The 25052-nt window shown below is 35.2% G+C and overlaps 1 protein-coding gene across 4 annotated transcripts in view; it reads right to left on the bottom strand.

Moving 5' to 3' along the window:
* The window catches only part of KIFAP3 (kinesin associated protein 3), a 217352-nt gene that overhangs the window by 183985 nt on the left and 8315 nt on the right, over positions 1–25052 (bottom strand). Inside the window, exon 1 of one of the 4 annotated variants that reach the window (XM_051998972.1) lies at positions 21706–22019. The exons of the other annotated variants lie outside the window; for them this stretch is intronic. Coding sequence (XP_051854932.1) covers positions 21706–21737 — 32 coding nt within the window. The 5' untranslated portion in view covers positions 21738–22019. Of the gene's footprint in view, positions 1–21705; positions 22020–25052 lie in introns of those variants that run through there. 4 annotated transcript variants of the gene reach the window in all.

Here is a 25052-nt window from a genome sequence, read left to right as displayed (position 1 = left end):
CAAAATAGTTTAAATTCATGGTTACAAAAAAAACCAACCAATGAAAAACAACAACAACAAGGAAAAGGGAATATCATCTGCCACAAAATAAAGGCTTCTGTCTTACATCTTAAAATAACATATTATAAAATAACTCACTTTCTGGAATTCTCTATCTCCTTCCTAATCAGGATAAAATGATACATTTGGAGACTTATTCTCCTGACTGCTGATCCCCTAAGTCCAGGACAACATTTCATGAGCAGCTACAGTCATCTTCACTTGACTACAAGGGTATGAAGCAAATAAATGTTTTAACATCCGACTCTCTGAAACAAAGCAAAACTAACAAAAAAATATGTATAACTACTTTTAAATTTAACATACCAATGCATGTTTTTTCCATCACTTTCCTATGTCTAAAAAAATTAGGAAAACATAAATCAAGACCTTATTTGTTGTATTTATCAATTTCAAAAGTGTAAATGCTAACAGTGAAAATTTAACAATATGCTCCAGTAAACCAATACAAACTGGCTCCAGCATACCCCTACTTCATTCCCAATTGAACTCACTCTCCAGAATTATTCTAGGCAACTTGCTCCAATGCAGGTACCTTTTTAATTTTAATTAAAAAATCTGACATCAGAGCAATAGCAATTAAGGCAAAAACAGCATCAATGACAAAGAATTTAAGGAACAAAATGTAGAATTAGAAAAAAAATCAGAAGAATAAGTAAAAATAGTGAATATTTTCAGGAAGAAAAATATGCTCTCATTAATAAATCAATTATCAAAAATTACTGTACAAAATTATATGAAAGCAAAAATAAGAAATCAAAGAAAACTGATGAATATATAAATAATATAAAATGTGAAAGCAAAGTAAGTAATCAAAATCTTAACTCAATCTCTAAAAAGGAAAACAAAAATGCCATAGTAACTTGCAAAAGGGGGGAAAAAGCCTTGGTCATATGTTCTTACAAATGAATTCTATAAAAAACTTAGAGAGGAATTTATGCTTATGCTACAAAATTTTTTTCAAAAATAAAGAAAAAAATGTTTTGCCAAATTTTAATTACGCATACCAAATTAAAATCCCCAGAGACACACAAAGAAGAAAAAGAAAACTATAGTTCAATATTACTAATAGATATGAATACAAAAATATAAATAAGATTTTTAAAAAAGACTTATAGAAACAGTATGTTTTGAATGCAAAAAAAATTCAAGACTAAAAGGCAAAATGTTGGAACAAAATTAAAACAAAAAATGGAAGAACATTTGAGAGTCCTACAAAATGAGAATGCTGACGAATTAAAAATAGGGTGTAAAGAGAACCTAAGGTTTAAATTTCTTCCAGAAAAAGGTTAAATATGAACACTAAATTTGAAGAAATGATTGTGACTAAGCTAGATTCATATGATGGAGATACAAAATACTTTGACAATAGAAAAAATTAGCATAGGTAATTCACAAAAACAAAGATAATAAAAACAAATAACTGCTTCAATAGATTAAAAAAATAAACTTTTTCACAAAATATAATTCTCATTTAAGATTTTAAAACTCTTAAAAGCATAGAGCATGGAAATACCCTTCCTTAATATGATGAAAATTATATTTTGATAGAAAGAACTAGTATTTTTGTAAAGGAGAAGCACTAAAAGTTTTCAAACAGGAAAAAAAAGGGGTAAAAAGGAGGTAGCCCGCCTCCATTATTATTTGAAATGATTCTATAAATGGTAGCTACAGCAATAAGCCAAAAAAAAAAAAAAAAAAAAAAAAAAAAGGAGGAAAACTAAAGGTATGCAAATTGCAATGGGGAAGCAAAATTATACCTATATGATTGATGCACCTATACCTACAGATAATATGGTTTGATGGCATACTTAGAAAATAATTATTACATGAATTCAGGATACAAAAAATGTAACAAAACCCACCAGTTTTTCTGATTTTATAGATTGAAGGATTTAGTTGACTTAAGGGGATATTTATTTAACAAAAAAAAAATCATAAAATTAACTTGAAAGATGCAAACTCTAGAATACTAAGCAATTTTTTTCAAGTATGAAGAGAATATAAGCAAAACCAGAACTCAAAAATACATTTTAAAGCAGTAGTCATTGAAATTAGTTGATACACATTAAAACAGAAAATAAATCAGCAGAATAGACTAGATAGTAAGAAACAGAAGCAAAGAGAGTAGACCTAGGTTTGTAAAATCTAATAATGTAATTTACATGGGGAAAGACTCCTTTCTTTTGACTCTCCCCTTTTCCCTCCAAAAGCTAGGAAAACCAGAAAGCAATCTGGTGGCAACTAGGTTTAGCCGAACATCCTATATCATAGAGCACAATAAGTTCAAAATGGCTATGCAATATGAACAGAAAAGTATTTTTAAAAATTACCAAAAAAATGAGGTTAAGTACCTCTAGAGCAGGGCTTCTTCTACTTATGACTCTTTTTTGCCCAATTTTTATGTGACCCTGGATATAGAGGTACATAGAATAGGCATATAGAACTAGAGGTGTATAATATAGGCATCAAATCAAACATTTATTAATAAATCAGTTCTGCAATCCCCACATTCAGTTATGACTCCATAGAGTTGCAAATCCCAGTTTAAGAAGTTGAACTCCAGAGGAATAATCCTAAATTGAATATAATATATAGAATGAAGTGAGCAAAACAAGTAGAAAAATTTTAGAACATTATTTAAAAAAAGAAAGACTTAAGAACTCTGATTAACAGAGATCAACTATAATTTCAGTAGAGAAGTGATAAAGGTTCCCAAATCCTGACAAAGAAATCAAAGTAGAGAACTAGACATTCTTTTCGACAAAAATTTGTTTTGCTAGATTATATTTATGGTTACAAGGAATGATAAAGAACATATTTTTCTTGTTTTATTGTGAGGTGGTTTTAGGAGACAGAGAACTAATGATAAAGTTGCCCTCCTCAAAAAAAAAAAAAAAAAAAAAAAGAAAGAAAGAAAAATTACTAAGGCCTTTTTACAAATTGTACAGAAGAGAACATAATGGCATTAAAAGGAAACTATTAATATTTTTTTTTTAAAGAAAGCCATACACAAAAAATTCTTGCTTTTATACATAATCCTCTTTCTTTTCTGCTTTGGATATGGAAATGCTATTTTGGGGAGCTATTTGTTAATTCTAGAATAAAAACTGAGTTTTAAAAAGAAAAATGAAGTTTTAACTGAGGTTTAATCTCAGTGTGCAAATTGTCAAAGGTGAAAAAAATTTGGACAGTAAATGAGTGGCTTCAGAAGACAAACATCTAAATACAGCTGGTGGAGCTTCAAAATTTCTGGATTTAAATTTAGAATTATGCAAAAAAGGTGACTAAACTACCCTCTGCAATCCCACCACTGGACATACATGAAACATCTGTATTACATGTTTTAGTTTAATTGATGTCCTTTGTCACAAGACAGAGTTCAATACTGGAGCAGGAGGGAGACTATCAATGAAATGCTGTGGCCCTTTAGGTTTTCTTGGCAAAAATACTAGGTTTCCTTCTCCAGCTTATTTTAGAGCTGAGGTTGGTAGGGTTAAAAGGGGATTTGCGCAGGGTCGTCCAGCTAGTTAAGTGTCCAAGACCTCTTTTGAACGCATGTCTTCCTGGTTCCAAGCCCAGTGCTCTATCCATTGCACCACCTACCTAACCTAGTTATAAAAGTATATTAAAAAGGGAAAAAAACCTTAAGATAGTAATTTTCCTCATAATCAAGTTTTTTTGCTTCCTTGCTTCCATCTGTAGACCCTGGGAAGACAAAGCCCAGGATTTAGTTGCTATTAATACCACAAATATACCATTTCTTTTTTAAAGTTAAAACATGACCAATTCTTAACCCAAATTTTATAATAAGATACTATAAATACCCAATTAAAGAAAAAGAAAAAAACTACAGACAAGTCCTCCCCAGTCTCTTTAGCCCTTTATTTTAAACCCCTCCTCCCTCTGTCCAAGCCAATCACTTTCTTGAATGTGCCTTCTGTCTGACACTGACAGGAGCAGGTCTCCATCAGCTTTTGCATGGAATGCCTCCGCCTCTCCCCACTCCAGTCCCTCTTTTCCAGTTGGCTGACAAAGCAATCTTCACAACTGGCAGCCAGAACCAGATCATCTCTCTGCTCAATAAGCTAGAGTGATGAGCTCTAAAATCCTCGGCCAGAGTCTCTCCTAGGGCTTTCTCCTCCTTTTCCAGTCTTTATACATGTGCATTTTCATCGCTAGACCCGGGTCCAGAATCCTCTTGCATCTTCTATTATAGAACACCTTTCCCAAACACTTTTTAATGGTAGTGTCTTCTACCTGCTGATTATCACCAATTTATCTTATATGTAAGCTTGTTCACATGTTGCCTCTGCCCATAAGATTGGGAATTCCCTAAAAGCAAAGATTGTTTTTTGCCTTTATAACCCCAGTGCTTAGCACAGTACCTGGTACTCAGTAGGTGATTAATAAATGTTTATTGACTAACTGAAGAATCTATAGACATTTTCAAGATAGCTGTATAAGTTTATATATTTATATGTATATGTGTTACAGATGGTGGGTGGGTATGACCATCAACACATATAATACATATATGTATATGTATCAACTATATATATACACATACACACACATAGATATGTACATATATTTATATATATATATATATATATATACACACACACAGGCTGTGGGCTCTCTATATTTTTTCTCAATACAAATCTAGAAACCTATGAACTGATTCATGACCTTAGATTTATTAACACCATAATTCTAACAAACCAGAATAAAAAGTTTTAAAAAATTAAGCAGAAATAAAATTACTTATGTAATAAACAAATATACTTAGTACTTAATGTTTCTTGTTATATTTCTCTGTTCTCTCCTCCCCCCTCCTACCACACTTACTTCTTACTCCTCCCACCAGATCCAGGATTAAGCAAGAGAAAGGTGGTAATAAATATTTGTTGAATGGAATTTTATTACTAAAATTCAGATATTATGTGTAATTCTATATCCATATAGAAAAACTAGCAATTCAGAAGAGATAGATTATGTATAATTTCTAAAGTAATACAGGTGTACATTTTACCCTCATACCTAGGATTCAGGAAAACATCTACTCAACTAAGAACAAAACTCATGGTAGCTTACCTGGTTACTAAAGAAAGTTTGCCAGGAAACCACTTCGTTAAAGAAGTATTTCTGGAAAAGTATTTTCTAAGTAATTTTACTGTAAGAAAATGGTAATGGGAAGTATCTGACTTAAAAATCTTAAATTCACTTTAAAATAATGGTATTACATCGAACCATTCTGGAGAGCAATTTGGAACTATGCTCAAAAAGTTATCAAACTGTGCATACCCTTTGATCCAGCAGTGTTTCTACTGGGCTTATATACCAAAGAGATCATAAAGAAGGGAAAGGGACCTGTATGTGCACGACTGTTTGTGGCAGTCCTGTTTGTAGTGGCCAGAAACTGGAAACTGAGTAGATGCCCATCAATTGGAGAATGTCTGAATAAATTGTAGTTATGAATATTATGGAATATTATTGTTTGGTAAGAAATGACCAGCAGGATGATTTTAGAAAGGCCTGGAGAGACCTACATGAACTGCTGCTGAGTGAAACGAGCAGGGCCAGGAGATCCTTATATACTTCAACAATATTATATGATGATCAATTCTGATGGACCTGGCCATCTTCAGCAATGAGATGAACCAAATCAGTTCCAATGGAGCAGTAATGAACTGAACCAGTTACACCCAGCAAAAGAACTCTGGGAGATGACTAAGAACCATTAAATTGAATTCCCAATCCCTATATTTTTGCCTGTCTGCATTTTGGATTTCCTTCACAGGCTAATTGTACAATATTTCAGAGTCTGATTCTTTTTGTACAGCAAAATAACGGTTTGGTCATGTATACTTATTGTGTATCTAATTTATATTTTAATATATTTAACATCTACTGGTCATCCTGCCATCTAGGGGAGGGGGTGGGGGGAAGGAGGGGAAAAATTGTAACAAAAAAGGTTTGGCAACTGTCAATGCTATAAAATTACCCATACATATATAACTTGTAAATAAAAAGCTATTAAAAATAAAATAAAATAATAGTATTATTTTAAAACTGGGTAGTTATGTTGGAGGAAGGAGCATTAGATACATTTATGTAATATTATTAAAACTTATTCCTTAGTCTAGGAATTTTCTAGATAGATAGAACTTACTAAATGTAAAATATTTTATTGAAAAGTATTTTAATTATTTTTTGTCTTTCATCCTGCTAATAATTTATGAAATATCAACAATAGGACATGCTTCATCTCTTTCATGCTATACTGAAAAATAACTGTCTTTTCCATAATGTAATGCTTGTAAAGACAGTATTTTTTCCAGATACTTCCATATTCAACTCTTTTTTTAAATTTTTATTTATTTTATTTTTATTTTTATAGCTTTTTATTTACAAGTTATATGCATGGGTAATTGTACAGCATTGACAATTGCCAAACCTTTTGTTCCCTTTTTTCCTTTGTTCCCCCCATTCCCTCCCCTTTCCCCCATGGCAGGTTGACCAATACATGTTAAATATGTTAAAGTCATATTCAACTCTTAAAAGAAAGGAATTGGTTATATTGAGGGAGAGATGATTATATGTTGTTTATTATATCTGTTTACTACATTGCTATTGTGAACCTATAGTTTAGTGAGTAATTTCATAAAGATATATAAACCATGATATCAATCTGGTTATATAAAGGGGAACAGAGAAATGTCTGAGACAATAGAAAATACTACTGGTTTTGGTGCAAGAAACTGTTTCTTATATCTCAGGTCTGCTAATTAAGTGGATTCCACACAGGAATTCCAAAAATAGAAAGTTAGTAAGTTATCTTTCAGAGTACATACTTAAAGAAGGAAGTGAGAAATCAAACTATTAGAAAATGTACTAGTAGTAATGAGGTTTGCAGAGAGAACAGGTCTTAAAGGCAGTGTCTAAAGAAATCAGTAGAAAATCTAAAAGGTCACTAGAAGGGGCAGAACACACCAGTAATCATACTAGTAAATCTGCTCTAAACAAACCTTCCAAACTTGCATTAAGAAAAGGCAATAATGAAGATATTTATAGAATTTACAACCACTGAGAACTGTGGTGGATTTAAAAGTTAGGTCAGACAAGTTCAAATCCTGCCTCCTTTCCTTACAAGCTGTGTGACTATGTCATTTAATTTATCTCAATTTCAATTGCTTCACATCTATAAAATGGAGTACCTGATCTACCAGGCTATTATAAAGATCAATCAGATATGCAAAATATTTAAAGCACTATATTAATGTCAGCTATTGTTTTGAGGCAACTACACGGAAAAAAAAAAAAAATGGGTAAAAAGCCAAGAGAAGAAATATTTGGATGCTTGGTAGGGAATACATTCCCACCACCACCCAATCAGGGACTTCTATTGGTCCACAGCTAACAAAACTACAGGAGAGGAAGGCAACTGTAAGCTTCCTATGGTCTAAAATTCAAAAAAGGCTAAATGGAAAAACTGTAAAGGAAAATACCTGCCACTGATCTGGGGATACAAAAACTGAAACTATGTTGACATTACAGGGCATATACATATACAGTTGAATGAGATTCCAGAAACTATCTAGAAACAGAAAGGTTACATAAGTTCATAAAAACATTCACACAGGTATAAGCAACAGAGTTTACCCAGATCACTAGAATCCAGGTTTACCTCCTCTGGTTCTATTCACATTTAGGTAAACTGACCTGGAAGAAGCCATTCAACACATGATAAAAATGAATGTTATCTAATATTGAGTGACACAGGTTCACAAAAGAAAATTCCTTCAATGCAGCAAAGCAATCCTTTTATTCCCTATATTATAATGATTGTTCCCATAATGTTTACAAATGTGTCTCTCTCAACCTTAAAAAACTTTCACTATTATCTACCATTTTATAACTCTGTTCCCTTCCTCAAGCAAATTTCTAGAAAAAGGAATTCACTGCTTCCACATCACTCAACTCTTTCCCTTCAAATCCACCTTCCACTAAGCTATCAAGATAATTTTTTAAAATTTTAGGTCTGACCATATTGCCCTATTAAATGAGTTCCACTGGTTTCCAGAAAGAAACTTGAAACTATTTTTCAAAAGTTACTAAATTGTGAGGGATACCTAGAACTCAAATGCTGAAGAGTCAATAATTGCATGAGTAGAAATAACTAGCTAGCTAGCTAGGTGAATGAATGAATGAACAAATGAATGAAAAAAGATACCTTTGCCATATGAAGGATGTACAAGGCAAAAACTATTAAGATAAGAATAATTCAAAAATATTTATCACCAGAACTTCAAAGAAAAAAAAAAACAGTTTGTCCATAAGAACAATTAGAATTCCTCAAATACACACACACACACGAGAACTATGGAACAGAGAAATAGAAAAAAAGATCAACAATTTAACAACTTTTAAGTAAATTTCATTCTTGTCACTAACTCTCTAAAAACTAAATGGATCCCATGGAAATTAATGACTCCAGGAGACACAAAGAATTCTTAACGTCAAAAAAAAAAGAGAGAGAGAGAGAGAGAGAGAGAGAGAGAGAGAGAGAGAGAAGAGAAGAGAAGAGAAGAGAAGAGAAGAGAAGAGAAGAGAAGAGAAGAGAAGAGAAAGTATTTAAATAATAAGATATCTCATATAAAAACTAACTGACCTGGAAGCTAGATCAAGGAGAGAGAACTTAAGAATCACCAAATTACTTGAAATCTATGACTAAAAAAATAGAGCCTGGATATCATATTTCTTTTTTTTTAATTACATATTTTATTTTATTTTATAATAACTTTATACTGACAGAATCCATGCCAGGATAATTTTTTTTTTACATCATTATCCCTTGCATTCGCTTCTGTTCCGATTTTTCCCCTCCCTCCCTCCACCCCCCTCTCCCCTAGATGGCAAGCAGTCCTATATATGTTAGATATGTTGCAGTATACTGGATATCATATTTCAAGAAAACATTTACAAACTGCTAAGACATTAGAAAAAAAGGCAATATAAAAATGAAAAGAATATAATTACAAAGAAAAATGCATAATATAATTATGATTATGGGAGAGGATCCAATTTAGCCTTATTAACCCTAGATAGAGCTAACCACAAAAAGTAAAGAAGTTAAAGACAAATAAAATTTTAGAAAAAGAAAATAAAGAAGGACAAATAAAATTTTAGAAAAATTAAGATATGCTAGGCCTCTATAGTGATTACTGACTGAATGGAAATACAAAGAAGTACACACATTTCACAATTAATGTTTTTTTACAACAAAGGACATATAAACCTCAAAAATATATAATGTACACATTTGATTGAATGATTATCTACCCAAGTCTAGTCACCATGAATCCATGGTGTCTATTCCTATTTATATACAATCAGCTATGGCTATTTGGCCTGAATAAGAAAAAGCTTAGGAGGGCCAAGATAATTTTCTTCAATTGTTTGAAGAGCTGAAAGACAGCCTAGGATGGTGGTTAGAAAATTGGCCTTGGACAAAAAAAGAACTGGGTCCACATCCTGCTTTAACACACAATGGCTGTGTGACTCTGGACAGGCCTGCAAACTTTTTAGAGTCCCAAGGAACTATTTGAGATTGAATGAATTACAGAGAAGGTGGCACTCTGCATTGGTAGTAGAACAAATTGCTCAACAGGAATTCCCTATACTTATGAAATCACATTTTTAGTCCAAAACAAACTAACTAAAACCAGACTATCGATGTGAAAGATAAGGTTGGACAGGTACAGCTTAGCTCCAGAAGTTAGAACTAGGAGTAATTAATTGATGGAATTGCATAGTCAGATTTCTGCTAAGTATAAGAAAAACCTAATCAGAGCTATCCACAATTTAGTGGAATGGGTTGCCTAAGAATATAATGGTTCTCCCACAATTGTAGGCCTTCAAGAAGAAATTAAATGATGATGTATCCTATTCAGGTAGTAACTAAATGATCTCTTTAAGAATCTGTGACTCGTAAAATCAAGGCAGAACTAGAAATTTAAACTTAAGTTTCAAGTCCCATCTAAGTATTCACTAGATACTAATTCCTCAAATGTTTCATGTAATGACCATAAGCAGAGCAAAATTTTCTCATTATTACCTTCAGGAAAGTATTTGCATTAATATATAATTTGTTCAATCTAAAAACACAGATTAATGAAACATGAATTAAACTAAAAACATGAATTTAATGGTCTAGGAATGTTAACACGAAAAGAGCGTTCAGGACTTTCTTTCAAAGCTGAGTTTTTCATAGCAAAATGAGCTTACCAGTATCTCACTTGTTCTGTTTAAAGGTATCACATTTAAAAGCCCAAATAATAATTCAAAGTACCACACATAAATCACAACTTAATAATATAATAATTTTCAATTCCTGAATTTTGTGTTTAAATTCACATCAGCCTAACTTCTTAAATTTTACTTTTAAGAAAATTTAGAAGTTCAAAACAAGAGTGGCTATTAGATTGCTCTGGGGAAATGTCAAAGATTTTTCACAGATTCTAAGCTCCCCATGAAGGCAAAAACCTATCTTGGTCAATACTAAAACTTTACCAATGTTGTTACATGACAACAAAATGTAAAATACCACTGTCTCTGAAAAATTAAAAATGAGATGCTCACATGCAGCCATAAATGATATTAAAGTCTATGATATTAAAATGGTGTACTGACAATACTATTTAAAGCAACAAGTTGCCACATTAAATATTTGGAGTCAAGAAACATGCCATAGTTTTGTTACCCTTAGTTGCCTAAAAGATTCATGAATCTCTTGTCATTGTACCATATACCATTAACAAATGGGTGCCAAAGCAAATGAACCCCTTATAAGCAAATAAAAAAAAATTTGGTTTAAAAGATAGAACATCTTAGACTTTCCCTAGTTTTGTCACAAATCTGTAGGGCTTTGAACAGATTTCTTCAATGCATCTGTCACAGTAGCTCTAATGGTGATTAAGAAAAACTTCAACTCTAAGGGGCAAGTTTTTTAGGTTAAAATTTATAAAATATCAACAATACCTTCCCCACAGACTTTACTAATCTGAGGTTAAGTACACAGTAAGAGAATTGATCTCCAAAACCCCATAACTTAATTCCAAAGCCTTAAAATAATCATACTGTTAAAATACCAACACACAAACTACTCCTTACTAAATGTCTAGCATTTATGCAGCACTAGATGTTGCTGGGATTACATTATTCCTGGGAAACCATTTTAATCAATATGATGAAAATGATGAAATATATATACACATATCTCTATTCACATATAATTTGTTCTTAAAACCAACCACCTCAAAACAACAGAACATATTGCACTGTGATATCTAAATTTTAGTGGCATAAAAACTTTTGGTCTAAGAAAAAAATTAAGCAATTTATGAGCAAGAGGTTAACTTAAGTCTCTATTAAAATTCCACTTGTCATTAAGGCATAATCATGTCCCTCTTTCCTTTTGTTACATATGAATTTTTGTGGATGCTACTGGAGGTGGGGGCGAGGTGTTCAGTTGATTTAGCCATGTCTGAGACTCTTTGTGACCTCACAGAACATATATTCATGATATTTGCTTGCAAAAGAAACTGGAATGGCCTGCCATTTCTTTCTTCAGGGAATTAAAGTGCACAGAGGTTAAAAGTTTTGCCCAGTAAGTATCTGAGGTGAGATATGAACCTATATATTTCGGACTCTACACCCAGTACCTTCCTATGAGTCCCCTTTCAGTAGATGCTATCACAGGATAAATTTCCGTCTGTTAGCAATTATTTTTTAAAAATCTGGTAATAAATGCAGTGAAATCACAGCTATAAAGTTGAAGCAAGTGATTATATTCAACACTAGCCCTTCAAATGCAGAAAATAAATAGGAAGCCAATTTATCTCTCTATATCCAAAATAATAGTAATTCTTAGCAGTAATCAGTTTTAGTCTCTGAAGCTGTGTACCAGGATTCAGAGGCATAGAACTTCTTTACTCATTGGCTTATAGACCTAACTTTCTTTCTACACATTCTGAAACACTTCTCACTTTTCTAGCTCTCCAACAGCACAGTAAATGCCAATTTATGTGATGTGTTACATACACCATTCTCTATAAACTGTCATTTTTACAAAATGCATGCTATTTCACACATTTTAAGATGTTTGGAACATATTCAATTATTTCACATGATTTCCATGAACCTGTTAAAGCATCAGTTAAAAATTTATATTTGAAAGATGAAGCTAAATCTCTGACTTATTTTCTTCATTATATACTATGGTACAACTCATTGCTTATTACCACCCTCACAGCTTTCATATTCCCAATTCCAAAGAAATCACAAGTTCATTCCCCATCCTACTTATAGCATTCTAAATATTTTTTAAAAAGTGAATCTAGGTCTGAACTATATGGTCCTGCAACATGCATAAATTTTATGAAAGGAGAAGCATTCATTCCTAAAATAAAGACCATATTCCATTGTCAAGGGTCTTTTCATCCAATTTCACAGTTTGCTGGAATTTCGGAACTTTGAATGACTGCCATCTAACCCACAATTTTATGATCTGAAAATGGATCCTTTGAATTTTACAAAAGATAGTTACATCACATTCCTTATCAAAACAATTCAAATCTTCAAAGATGACAATGAAAACAAACCAAAAAAAAAAAAAATTCAGTTGATTTATCATGTGTGTATGTAAATCTTGCACTTTTTCCAGTGCCATCTATGTACAGATAAATTTATTAGAATGAAAGAGAGAACAGCTGGAAAACAAATAAATAAGCAACTCTGAAAATTAAGTAATCAAATTAGGATGACATAAAATTGTATGTGTAGAGGACTTTCATAGAAATCATCCCAACTTCTTTGTATTATCCCCTTCATCCTCAAATACACTTTTATTACTACTAAATTAGTAACCTCTTCTTTATATTCATATATTTTTATTTATATATACATAATTTTATATATATTTATATTATACAATGGCAGAAAATACATCAAGAATGAATGGCAATGACATCATTACCTTCCTTCCACTCATTTCCTTTCAAATATCTAAGGAGAGAAATAGAGTATACCACTAAGCTCCTCTTTTGGGGTTTGACAATCAGAAATCTTAAAAAAAATTTTTTTTAATAACTTTTTATTGATAGAACCCATGCCAGGGTAATTTTTTACAGCATTATCCCTTGCATTCACTTCTGTTCCGATTTTTCCCCTCCCTCCCTCCACCCCTTCCCCCAGATGGCAAGAGTCCTTTACATGTTGAATGGGTTGCAGTATATCCTAGATACAATATATGTGTGCAGAACCGAACAGTTCTCTTGTTGCACAGGGAGAACTGAATTCAGAAGGTATAAATAACCCGGGAAGAAAAACTAAAATGCAAGCAGTTTATATTCATTTCCTAGTGTTCTTTCTTTGGGTGTAGCTGCTTCTGTCCATCTTTGATCAATTGAAACTGAATTAGCTCTCTTTATCGAAGAGCTCCACTTCCATCAGAATACATCCTCAAACAGTATTGTTGTTGAGGTATATAATGATCTCCTGGTTCTGCTCATTTCACTTAGCATCAGTTCATGTAAGTCTCGCCAGTCCTCTCTGTATTCATCCTGCTGGTCATTTCTTACAGAACAATAATATTCCATAGCATTCATATACCACATTTTACTTAACCATTGTCCAATTGATGGGCATCCTTTCATTTTCCAGCTTCTAGCCACTACAAACAGGGCTGCCACAAACATTTTGGCACATACAGGTCCCTTTTCCTTCTTTAGTATCTCTTTGGGGTATAAGCCCAATAGAAACACTGCTGGATCAAAGGGTATGCACAGTTTGATAACTTTTTGAGCATAGTTCCAAATTGCCCTCCAGAATGGCTAGATGTGTTCACAATTTCACCAACAATGTATCAGTGTCCCTGTTTTCCCACATCCCCTCCAACATTCCACATTATCTTTCCGTCATTCTAGCCAATCTGACAGGTGTGTAGTGGTATCTCAGAGTTGTCTTAATTTGCATTTCTCTGGTTAATAATGATTTGGAGCATATTTTCATATGTCTATAAATAGTTTCAATTTCTTTGTCTGAGAATTGTCTGTTTATATCCTTTGACCACTTATCAATTGGAGAATGGTTTGACTTCTTATAAATTAGAGTCAATTCTCTGTATATTTTGGAAATGAGGCCTTTATCAGAACCTTTGATTGTAAAAATGTTTTCCCAGTTTATTGTTTCCCTTCTAATCTTGAAAATGATTTTAGAATGCCAAAATTCAACCACAAGATTTTAGGAGAACAAAAGACCATTTATCACAAGTCTTAAACTTGAGCCTTTTTCATAAGACTAAATTAGCAATCACCAAGTTTTGTCTAATCTAAGAATGATCTAAGAATGTGAATGATAAAAGACTACAAAGACTACAAAAGACTAGAAATCAAGTTAATCCCTACTTGTCCCTGAAATAAATAACTACTTCTTTAGAAAATGACTTTTGACAGCTAGCATGATTAAGAATTAAAGGGTAGGATGTTGTCATGAATAAAGACCTCCATATAATAATGAAATTATCCCTATATGTAAGGAAGGAGTAAATATGTAAAAAAGGAATAAATAAAGCAAATCATATTAGAGATAAAATGCTATGAACAATGAACTTCTGAAATCGTAACGCAACCTATGAGCAGACTTGCCAGTCTGTTTTTGACAGATCCCTTACTAATATTAAAGAATTTCAGCTTCATCTCCTATGCTTTCTCCATTACTCACTCTTCCTTATCCAAGTCAAACAGAACATCAACTATTCACCCAATATGCTAGCTACATGCACACTTACTTGTGTCTTTGAGCACATTCTCTCCACTTAGAATCATTCTCCTGCATTAAGAAAATACAATCTGTCTTGTAGCTATCAAAATGCTTGTTGGGGAATAGCATGACACAGTGGAGAAAAACAACTGGATAGAGCTAAGGCATGCCAATCTATGATCCTTCCCAGTAGTTAGAACATAGTCAAGTTACCAGGCATTTTAAGTGCTTACTATGTGTCCATCACATGGCACTGGGGATACAGAAAAAAGGCAAAAATGGGCAATGGCTGGTAGGAGCTCACAATCTAATGGAGGAGACAACATGCAAAAAACTATGTACAAACAAAGCCATATACCGGACAAATTGGAGATAAGACAACATGCAGAAAACTATGTACAAATAAGCTATATACAGGACAAACTGGAGATAAGACAACATGCAAAAAACTATGTACAAATAAGCTATATACAGGACAAACTGGAGATAAGACAATATGCAGAAAACTACATACAAATAAGCTGTATACAGGACAAACTGGAGATAAGACAACATGCAAAAAACTATGTACAAATAAGCTGTATACAGGAAAAACTGGAGATAAGACAACATGCATAAAACTATGTACAAATAAGCTATATACAGGACAATTTGGAAATAATCACAGAGAGAAGACATTCGCTTTAAGAAAGATCAGGATAAGTGTTTTGGGCTTTTAGTTGTTGTTGTTATTGTTGTTTTGTTTTTAATAAAAGGTAAAACCTTAAGCTGAAATCTGAAGGAAGCAAGTAAGTCATAGAGACAGGGAAGGGGAACATTTCAGGAGTAGGGTTTATCTGGTGATAAAGCTGAGTAGGGACTGAAGTATCTTGTTTGAGAAACTAGGGAAGGAAGCCAATGTCAGTGAATTTAAATATGTGAAGGGAAACTAAAGTGTAAGAAAAAGTGGTAAGGTTGGAAGAGGTTAAGACAGGTCATTTAATTTCTCTGAGCTCCCTTTTCATCTGTAAAATAAAAATAACTCTAAGACTTCACAGAATTCCTTATGAGGATCAAATGAGATAAATGTACTATAACCTTAAAGCTTAAAATGTTAGCTATTATCTATATTATCTAAAGTAGGAGAAACCATTTAGATTACTCTTATAGGTAAACCTTATTCAAAAGAAATAGGATAAACAAAAGGGGAGCAGGAAGAAGAAAGACTGGATAAGTTCAAATTGTATATTAAGAAGGCATATTCATGTGATCAGGAAGAGCATCAGGTACCCATCACGCCAGACCAACTTTATTTCCTTTTTTGGAAAGATTACTAAATTTATGTAAGAAAAGGATGTTATAGATCTAATTGCCTAGGCTTTTTAAAGAGATAAGTAATATTTAATAGAGTCTCTGCAAAGCATTTTTATATGTTATCTTATTTGATCCCTCATAACCCTGTGAGATGAATACTGTCTTACCCCTTTTTTTGTAGAGGAAGAAATTGAGGCTAAAAGAAGTTGAATGACATGTCCATGGTCAAATAATTAGTAATTGGGTAGATTAAAAGTCAGATCTCCCTGACTCCAAGAGCTCTGCTTTAACTACTACCACAAACCACCTGACACTATTCCTGGGGAAAAAATAAAATCAGGGATGCAAGGTAGACAATAATTGGAAAGATTTAGAGCTAGTTAAATGGGCAAATTCAAAGATTAGTCCTTTATGATTCAATGTCAACTTGACATGGGGTCTCCAGGAAAATGTTCAAGAATCTATGCTGAGCCATTTATTATAGAGAGCTGGAACTCTGGAGAAGTATACTTGAAACAAGGTGTTAACTCAGTGGAATTGATGAGATAGACATTCTATATTTGACTATCCTAGTGGTGGCTCTCCTGCCTCCAGCATTATGGGGGAGATTGATTGAGACTGGGAGACTGAAGGAGACAATAAAGACTTTGGACTCTATTCCTGACTATTGTCATGGTGATTATTCTGCTGAGACCAAGGCTAGTCCCAAGGCCCTCCAGAAAGCTAGCCCAGACATTACAATTTACTGTTTAATATTTTTATCGGTAATTTGGATATAGGGATAGACAGCATTTGAAGCAAATTTTCAGATAAACCAAGTCAATTTTAGATAAACCAAATCAATGAATATTAAACAACAACTCTGTCCCAGGCACTGAACTATGTACAAACAATATAAATATGAATATATACCACACACACACACACACACACACACACACACACATATATATGGGTTTGTGAATATACATACACACACATAGAGAATAAATTGGAGTCAAAGAGGAAAGGTATAAGGATTAAGAAATATATGGAAAGGTTTCATGCTGAACGTTGAGACTTTCGCTGAGATGTGAAGAAAGATCAGGAAGTCATGAGATGGAGAGAAGGAAGTAGAGAATTCCAAGCATAGAGTATATCTTGTATTTATTTGGCTCTCCAGGATTTTTTATATGTTGCCCCCCTCCCAATGGACTGTGAGCACTTGAGGGAAAAAGTGTGTGAGTGAGTGTGTGTGTGTGCGCGCGCCCCCGAGCACTCACCACGCTGGAGCTTTGAAGCCCCAGAACTTGTATCTGCTTTATGAATGCTTGCTGTCTAACCTTCTAAGGACTCTTCACTCTGCAGTCTGGCTTCTGAACTCAGCATTAACTGAAACATCTCTTTCTACACGGTCATCAATGATCTTGTAAAGGAATTAATCTTTGCAATAAATGGCCAAGCCAGCCAGCTTTTCTCATTCCTGTTCCCACATGCCTCTCTAGTTTCTGATTCTGTTGGTCACCCTCTTTTTGTCACTGTCTTCTATGTTCACTGCTGGATCTCCCTTTGAGTCATTCCTGTTAAAATGGGTGTCCTCCCCCAAAGCTTATTTCTGAACCTCTTTCTCTTTTCTCTATATATTACCTCTCTAGGTGATTTCCTTAGCTCCCATAGATTCAATTATCACCTCTAGGATGATGGTTATCACCATAGATGGATATAGCACTGGACCTGGAGTCAAGAAGCTCTGATTTCAAATCCAACTTCAGATACTCTGAGCAAGTTACTTAACCTATTTGCCTCAGCTTCCTCATCTGGAAATGGAAATAATACTAGCACCTATTTCCTAGAGTAGTTGTGAGCAAAAAAAAGACAATATTTGTAAAACACTTTGCATATATATATATACATATGATATATATAATATATAAGTGATATATAAATGCTAGCTATTATCTATTTATCTGCTTTAACCTTTTTTCCAGATCCCATCTTGCATTTCCCTTTGCCCAATGAACTTCTTGAATTGGATGTTCCACAGACATCTCAAAGTCAAAATATTAAAAGTGATTTTTTCCTTCTTCAATCCTTCTGACTTCCCTGTTACAGTCATGTGCTATCTTCCCAGTCACCCTTCCTCCCCCCCCCTCCTGCCTCTATCTAATCCTGTAGATTTGCCCTTTAGTACCTGACTGCTTTTCTCCTCTGACCCTGCCACAGCTCTTCTGCAGACTTTCACTATCTCACATCTGGACTTTTGCAGCTGGTTCTTCACGTTAGTCTCCTCACCTGAGGTCTCTTCCCCCACTCCAGTCCCTTGTCCATTTAGCTATCAAGTCAATTTTCCTGAAGCAAAGTTCCAACCATGTCATGCTACTCATCGAAGAACTTCAGTGGTTCCCTACTATTCTCCAGGATAAAATTTTAAAAATCCTTGGTTTATTTTTTAAATTCCTTAACAACTGGCTCCTTTATATATTTTCAGTCTTTTAATATCTCATTCCCCCTCCAAGAACTCTGGATCCAAAGACATTGGCTTCCCTGCAGTTTCACAAACAAGACCCTCCACCACCAGACAGACTCTGTATTTCCATTGGCTATCCGGCTATCCCCTTTGCCTTTTTAAAGCTCTCCCTCCCTGTTTCCACCTCCTGCTCCCTTAGCAACTTCAAGTTTCAGCCAAAATCTCACCTTCTGTAACAAGCCTTTCCATTGCTATTCTGTATATATCTTGTTTGTACATAATTGTTTGTATGCTGTGTCTCTCATTCCACTATGAGCTCATTTGAGAGCAGGAAATGTAGACACAGTTTTTTGCCTATCTAGATGGTACAGTACTTAAAGCCTTGGACCTAGAGATGGGAAGAGTCTTCCTAACCTTAACTCAAATTATGATACAGATACTTATTAGCTGGTGTGACCTTGGCCAAGTCACCTTAATTTTTATTTAGTCCAACTTCTTTGATTGTAAAATGGGAATAATAGCACCTCTATTTCCTACGAGGATAGTTATGAGGATAAAATGAGATGATATCTGTAAAGGATTTTGCAAACTTTAAAGTACCATATAAGTAGGTACCCTATTATTTTGCGCCCTCTTCTCCAAGCAGAGTTTGAAGATGGATGCTGATATATAATTGTTCTGAATTAGTAGCATCATTATAAGCAAGATAAAGATTTAACTAAATACTAGTTTAAAATTCAGAAATAAAAGAGAAAAGCATGCCATTCTTAGAAATATATTTCAATTTCACAATAATAAAACTCATTTAGTTTATTAATTTACTCTTTTCTTGCTGATGCAATTGGGGCTAAGTGACTTGCCCAGGGTCACACAGCTAGGAAGTGTTAAGTATCTGAGACCACATTTGAACTCAGGTCCTCCTGAATTCAGGGCTGATGCTTTATCCACTGTGCCACCTCTCTGTCCCTTAGAATCTGTCCCTTAGAATGTATTTATTTTTACTTTTTTCAAAGAAAATCTTTTAAGCCCTAGTGGACAATATAGAAAAAAATAACAATAACATATAGGCTCCCCAAATGCATAACAATTTTAATAAAATATCATATTAAGTTTATATCGCAAGATACTTTTAAAAGTGTTTTCACCAGGTCCTCAAATTTCCATTAGTAAGGACAAATATTACTCATTTTATTTTATAGATAGTATACTGAGATCCAATGAGATTAAATGACCTAAGTAATATCACACAGCTGGTCAACAGAAGAGCCTAGGAGTCAAATCCAAATTTCTTGCCCTTTCATCATGCTACTTCTTGGTTTGTTGAAAAGAATCTTTTTGGGGCAGCTAGGTGGCACTGGATAGAGCACTGGCTCTGAAGTCAGGAGGACCTGAGTTTAGAACAGGGCTCAGACTTTACCCCTTCCTAGCTGCGGTGACCCTGGGCAAGTCACTTAACTCCAACTGCCTCAGGGGGAAATTTTTTAAAGAAAAAGGAAAATCTTTTTGACCACAGATGTATGATTAGCTCTCAGATATCAAAGAACTAGTTAACAAATGATCCCAACAGTTATGGGATTTTTTTTAACAGAATAATTTTTTTTAATGTAAGTGCAAGAGATCTCAGTAACTATCTAGTCTCCAAGCTTCACTTGAGTTCTTCTACAATAACCCTGACAAAAGTTTTTCCAAAATCCTTTTATGAACCCCCAAGGATGACAGACCCACTATCTTCTAAAGGCACAACTCATTTCCCTTTTTTAACTATTTCTAATTGTTAAAATAGCCTTTCTTTTCTTTACATTTACCTCTTTGCAATCTCCATCTTCCAGTTTTTCCATCTGTAACACAGCCAAGAGTAACACAGCCAAGAGACAAATCTAATTGGCTCCCTCTAAACCCTTGATGATGGCTACTATCCCTCCTCAAACCTCTCAGTCTTTTTTCAGGTGAAATATTCTCAGTTCTTTCCACTGAAATGGAAATAAGTAATGGAAATGCCTCAGTTCAATAACATTTCTAAAATGTGGTTCACAAAATTTAACACAATATTCTCAATAGTGGCTGATCACAGCAAAGTAGAGCAGAAATTCTGTATTTCACAGTGTTTCTATTAATCTGGTCTCTAAAATATTCTATCATATTTTGATAATCACTAAAATCCACAAATTTTTCAAAAATTATGGACTATGGACCATATATATATCTTCTTCCTCCATCTTGCACTTGTCATGTCTTTTTGTTTTTAAATGAAATGTTACACTGGTTCAAATTTTCTTTTTATATTTGTCCCTTAAGCTTTGAATCAGTTAATCCTCCTGGGCTTCTGCTCACTTGTAATTCACTGGCACAGATGATCTCAAAGATAGCCTTTTCCACTCTATGATACTTTGTCTCATACATTTAAGAATTCAGTAATTCAGATACTAGAGATCATGGAAGATCTGTGGGATGAATGTCTGAAGGGGAGGGCTGTTGGATGGTGACATACAATTAAATAAGATGACAGATGATCAAGGGGAGACAGAAATGGTCAATGGTAGAAAGGGCCCTGGGCCAGGGCAGGAGAGCAGACTCAAGACACAAGGTAGCAAGGTTCCCCTCCCCCCCACCTCGCCCACGGTCCTAGGGCTCCAAGCTGAAGAAAGTGCACAGGACAGGATTCTTCTTTTGGTCAACTTTCCTCATTTCGATGTAGGCAGCCATTGGGTGCATTTTAACCCCTTTCAGGAATAGGGTCCAAAGAAAGGGAGCCTACTAGGCAGGGGCTGAGCAGAGCGGGAGTGGCCAGGACAGAGGTGGACAAGGCAGGGCTGAGCAGGGCAAGGATGGGAAACAGCAAGGCAGAGGTATGAACGGAAAGAGCAAAGGCTGAGCAGTGCAGAGCTGGGTTGAGCAGAACAGAGATGGATAAGGCAGGCTGGGCTTTATAGGGCAGGCTAGGGATGGCCAGAGCAGGGCGGAACGAACGCAGGCCTGGGTCTCCCCCAGCCCCTTCTTCCTTTTCTTTCTCCCCTCCCGCCCTCGCGCCCCGAGCCAGGCCCGGCCTGTCAGGAGCATCCCCCCCGGGGGCGGGGCCTCATCACCTCTTGAGGTATCGGGCATCTTCGCCCTGCATGGCGGCAGCGACGGCGGTGGCAGGGCCTGGGGCGGGTCTCCGCGGGAGGCCGGCACGGTATTTCCGGGGGCAGCCGCGAGGGAGAACGCGTTCCACACACACCCCCCTCGAAGGTGATGACAGGCCCGAGGCGGGCAGAACCGGGTAGGGAGGGGCGGCGGAGGCGGCGGCGACGCAGCGGTTACCACGGTGAGGGCGCCGGCTCCTCCCCCAGCCCCGGAGCCCCAAACACCAGCAGGCCCTGGGCGAGCCCGGAGTCGCCGAAGCTGGCTCCGCCCTTGTCGCGCTTGCGCTCCTCCCTTTCACATCAGCCCGCGCAGGCTCAGTGAGCTCCGAGATTTACCTGACGCTTCCTGTAAGAGACAGTTTTCAATGCACCCTGGGACTGATTTGAGTGGGACGGCAGTCTCCCTGGGGTACCGCCACCTAGAGGAAAGAAAAGGAACTGGGGGCACCAGTTTTCTGATGGGCAAAGACTAGAACCAGTACTTCATATTTAGCATTGGGGAAAGCAGGCCCGTATTTCTAGATTGCACCTTGTGGAATCACTAGGGATACAGAATTGGAGAGGATCTTAAGTTTGCTCAACGACTTGCAAGGGATAACCTTTAAAAGAGGGGGACCCAAATTTTGACTTAGTTTAGTTTAAGCTATTATAAATAGCATGAAATCCACTAAGAATTATACTTCCACTCGGGAGACAGTGTACAGAAAGCAGCAACGATGACCTGAGAAATCCAAGTCTGGGCCTGATGTGAAATCGCTCAGTTTTAATTATGAAAAGGGGTGTAGCTTTCAGGCAAATAAATATTAAAAGCAAGACAAAGAGCAATGGGCTGGGGTGGGAAGAGCTGGCTTCCGATGCTTGGCAACTTGGGTGGTGCAGAGATGTGGGTAATTAATAAGCCTGCCTCAGACACTTAGTAACTATTTACCTTGAGCAAGTCATTAATAACATTTACTTAGCTGGACTGTCGTGAGGATCAAATGGGAAAATGTATATGAGCTTTTTATAAACCATAAGTTGATAAATGCTATTATTTTAACTTTGGAAAAATCATTTCCAACTTCTCAAAATTTCTTGCAACAATGACACTCTCCTCGCTCCTCACCTGCACTATTGCTATTGGCCTGCTAAATGATATCCTTGCCCCATCTTTCAATTCATCCTCTATATTTATTTCCTCCCTCCCTCCCTCCCTTCCTTCCTTTCTTCCTTCCTTCTCTTTTTCCCTCCTTTCCTTCTTCCTTCCTTCCTTGCCATATCATAAGGGTAATGAATTCACCTAGTCTAGGCTCATTTTGTTTGAGATAAGGAAAATTCATCTGATAACAAGCAGTGTAGTAGAGTCAAAAAAGCTTTAAGTTTGAAATCAGAGGTCCCAGATTCAAATCTCATCCCTGCCAATTAATACCTTTGTTATCTGGGGTGAGCAATTTAACCTCTCTATGATTTATTTTCATCTATGAAATTTATCCATGGAAAGTAGACCTTCAAAATTCTTAGCCCTGAGAATAAAAAAGGAGGCAAAAAGAGCTAAACAATAAAGCCAGGACTCAAACTCAGGTATTCTAGACTGCAAAGCCAGTACTCCTTTCTACTAGAAATATTTATTTTTTTCATCTCTGTTGATTTTTCTGTCTCCACTAGATTATAACCTTAGATACTACCTTCAGTATTTCCTATAGCATCTGGTCTAATGTCACAAAGCAGACAATCAGTAAATACTATATTAATTGAATAAAAAATCCTCACAACATATTGACTGGGTGAGTGGATCCTCCTGTTTTCATTCCTCTTTCTTAACATACACCTCCCTGAAGTTTTCTACCATTGCCAGTTGAGCAAAGGGATATTTAACATTAGCTACAACACCAGAGGCATAGCTTGAGAGCTCAATCTTGACTGAGAGGCAATTCAAGCCTGAGAGGGTGGGTAAATAATAGCAGAGGACTTTTTAGTTAGCCTAAAAAGTTCAATGACATTACCAAGTTATTAAGAGATCATAATTGACTATAAAAGTTTTAACCAGATAAAGACAAATATCTAAAAAAAATTAATAACATGAGAAGTCAACCAGCATGGAGAGGAGAAGGAATTGTTAACTTTTTTTAGGAGCACAATATTTATTTTTCTACCATAGTGACTGTTATCTATGACCCAAATTTAGACTAATTCTCCACTTCCCCACACCTACTATCCACTCTCCCTCACTCTTTTTTAACCCTCCCTCCCTTCCTCCCAACTTGCCCCTCCCCCGAAAAGGTGAAAGGACTTAAAAGAATACCTCCCTATACATCAGGTTATTGGGAAGAATGAATTAATTTTTTTTTTAAAGTTGGGATTAAGTGAACTGCCCAGCACCACACAGCTAAAATATATTGCATCTAAGGCTATAGTTAAATTTAGATTTTCCTGACTCCAAGACTAGTGCTATCCACTGTACCAATTAGCTGCCCTGGGAATGATATACTTTTACAGGAACTAGAAGTGGAGTTTTTCTGGGGAAATGGGTGATTTGAAGTAGAGGGAATTGACTCTTTATTGGATGTTGGGGAATAGAATATTGTTATGTGAAGGAAAGGGAAGGGCAGACATGTAATCAAAGTTTAAAAGTTTAAGAGGATGGAATAAGGGTCTGAAAAAGAAATAAAGAATAATAGTAGTTGGTGATTCTCTGCATAAGGATATTGAAGCAGCTATTTGCCAACTTAATATCAATAAATTGGAAATTTGTTAAGAATCTGCTTGTTATTCTTTGCTCATAATAAAGAATAAACAAAAGAATTGTTAGGCAAAACATAAGTATACAAAAGTACAAAGAATAAAATAATCTCTGTGTAAAATAAGATTACATTCAAATGGGAGGACAACAGATACCTAGGAACACACACACACACACACACACACACACACACACACACATATATATATATATATATATATATATTTATATATATTTATATATATTATATATAAATTTAATACATAAATTTATATACACACAACGAACATTGTTAAATATAAGGTCCTTTGGGAGGGAGAATATTACAAGTTATAATAAGGAAATGCTTCCTACAGAAGATGTAGCCTGAAATAAATCTTAAAGGAAGAGAAGAACTCCATGAGACAGATAAAAAAACAAACAAACTAGGAATGGGGCAAGGCCAATACTAAGACATACGTAAAAGGTAGAGTTCCATTGTGTAAGGAACAGAGAGGACTTATTTGATTAGGAAAGTTACTTAACCTCTGCCTGCCTCAGTTTCCTCATCTATATAATAGGAATAATAATGGTGTCTACCATCAGAGAT

This window comes from Antechinus flavipes, chromosome 4 (genome assembly GCF_016432865.1).
Source record: "Antechinus flavipes isolate AdamAnt ecotype Samford, QLD, Australia chromosome 4, AdamAnt_v2, whole genome shotgun sequence".
Classification (NCBI taxonomy): Eukaryota; Metazoa; Chordata; class Mammalia; order Dasyuromorphia; family Dasyuridae; genus Antechinus; species Antechinus flavipes.
This window is presented reverse-complemented; position numbering and strand designations above follow the sequence as displayed.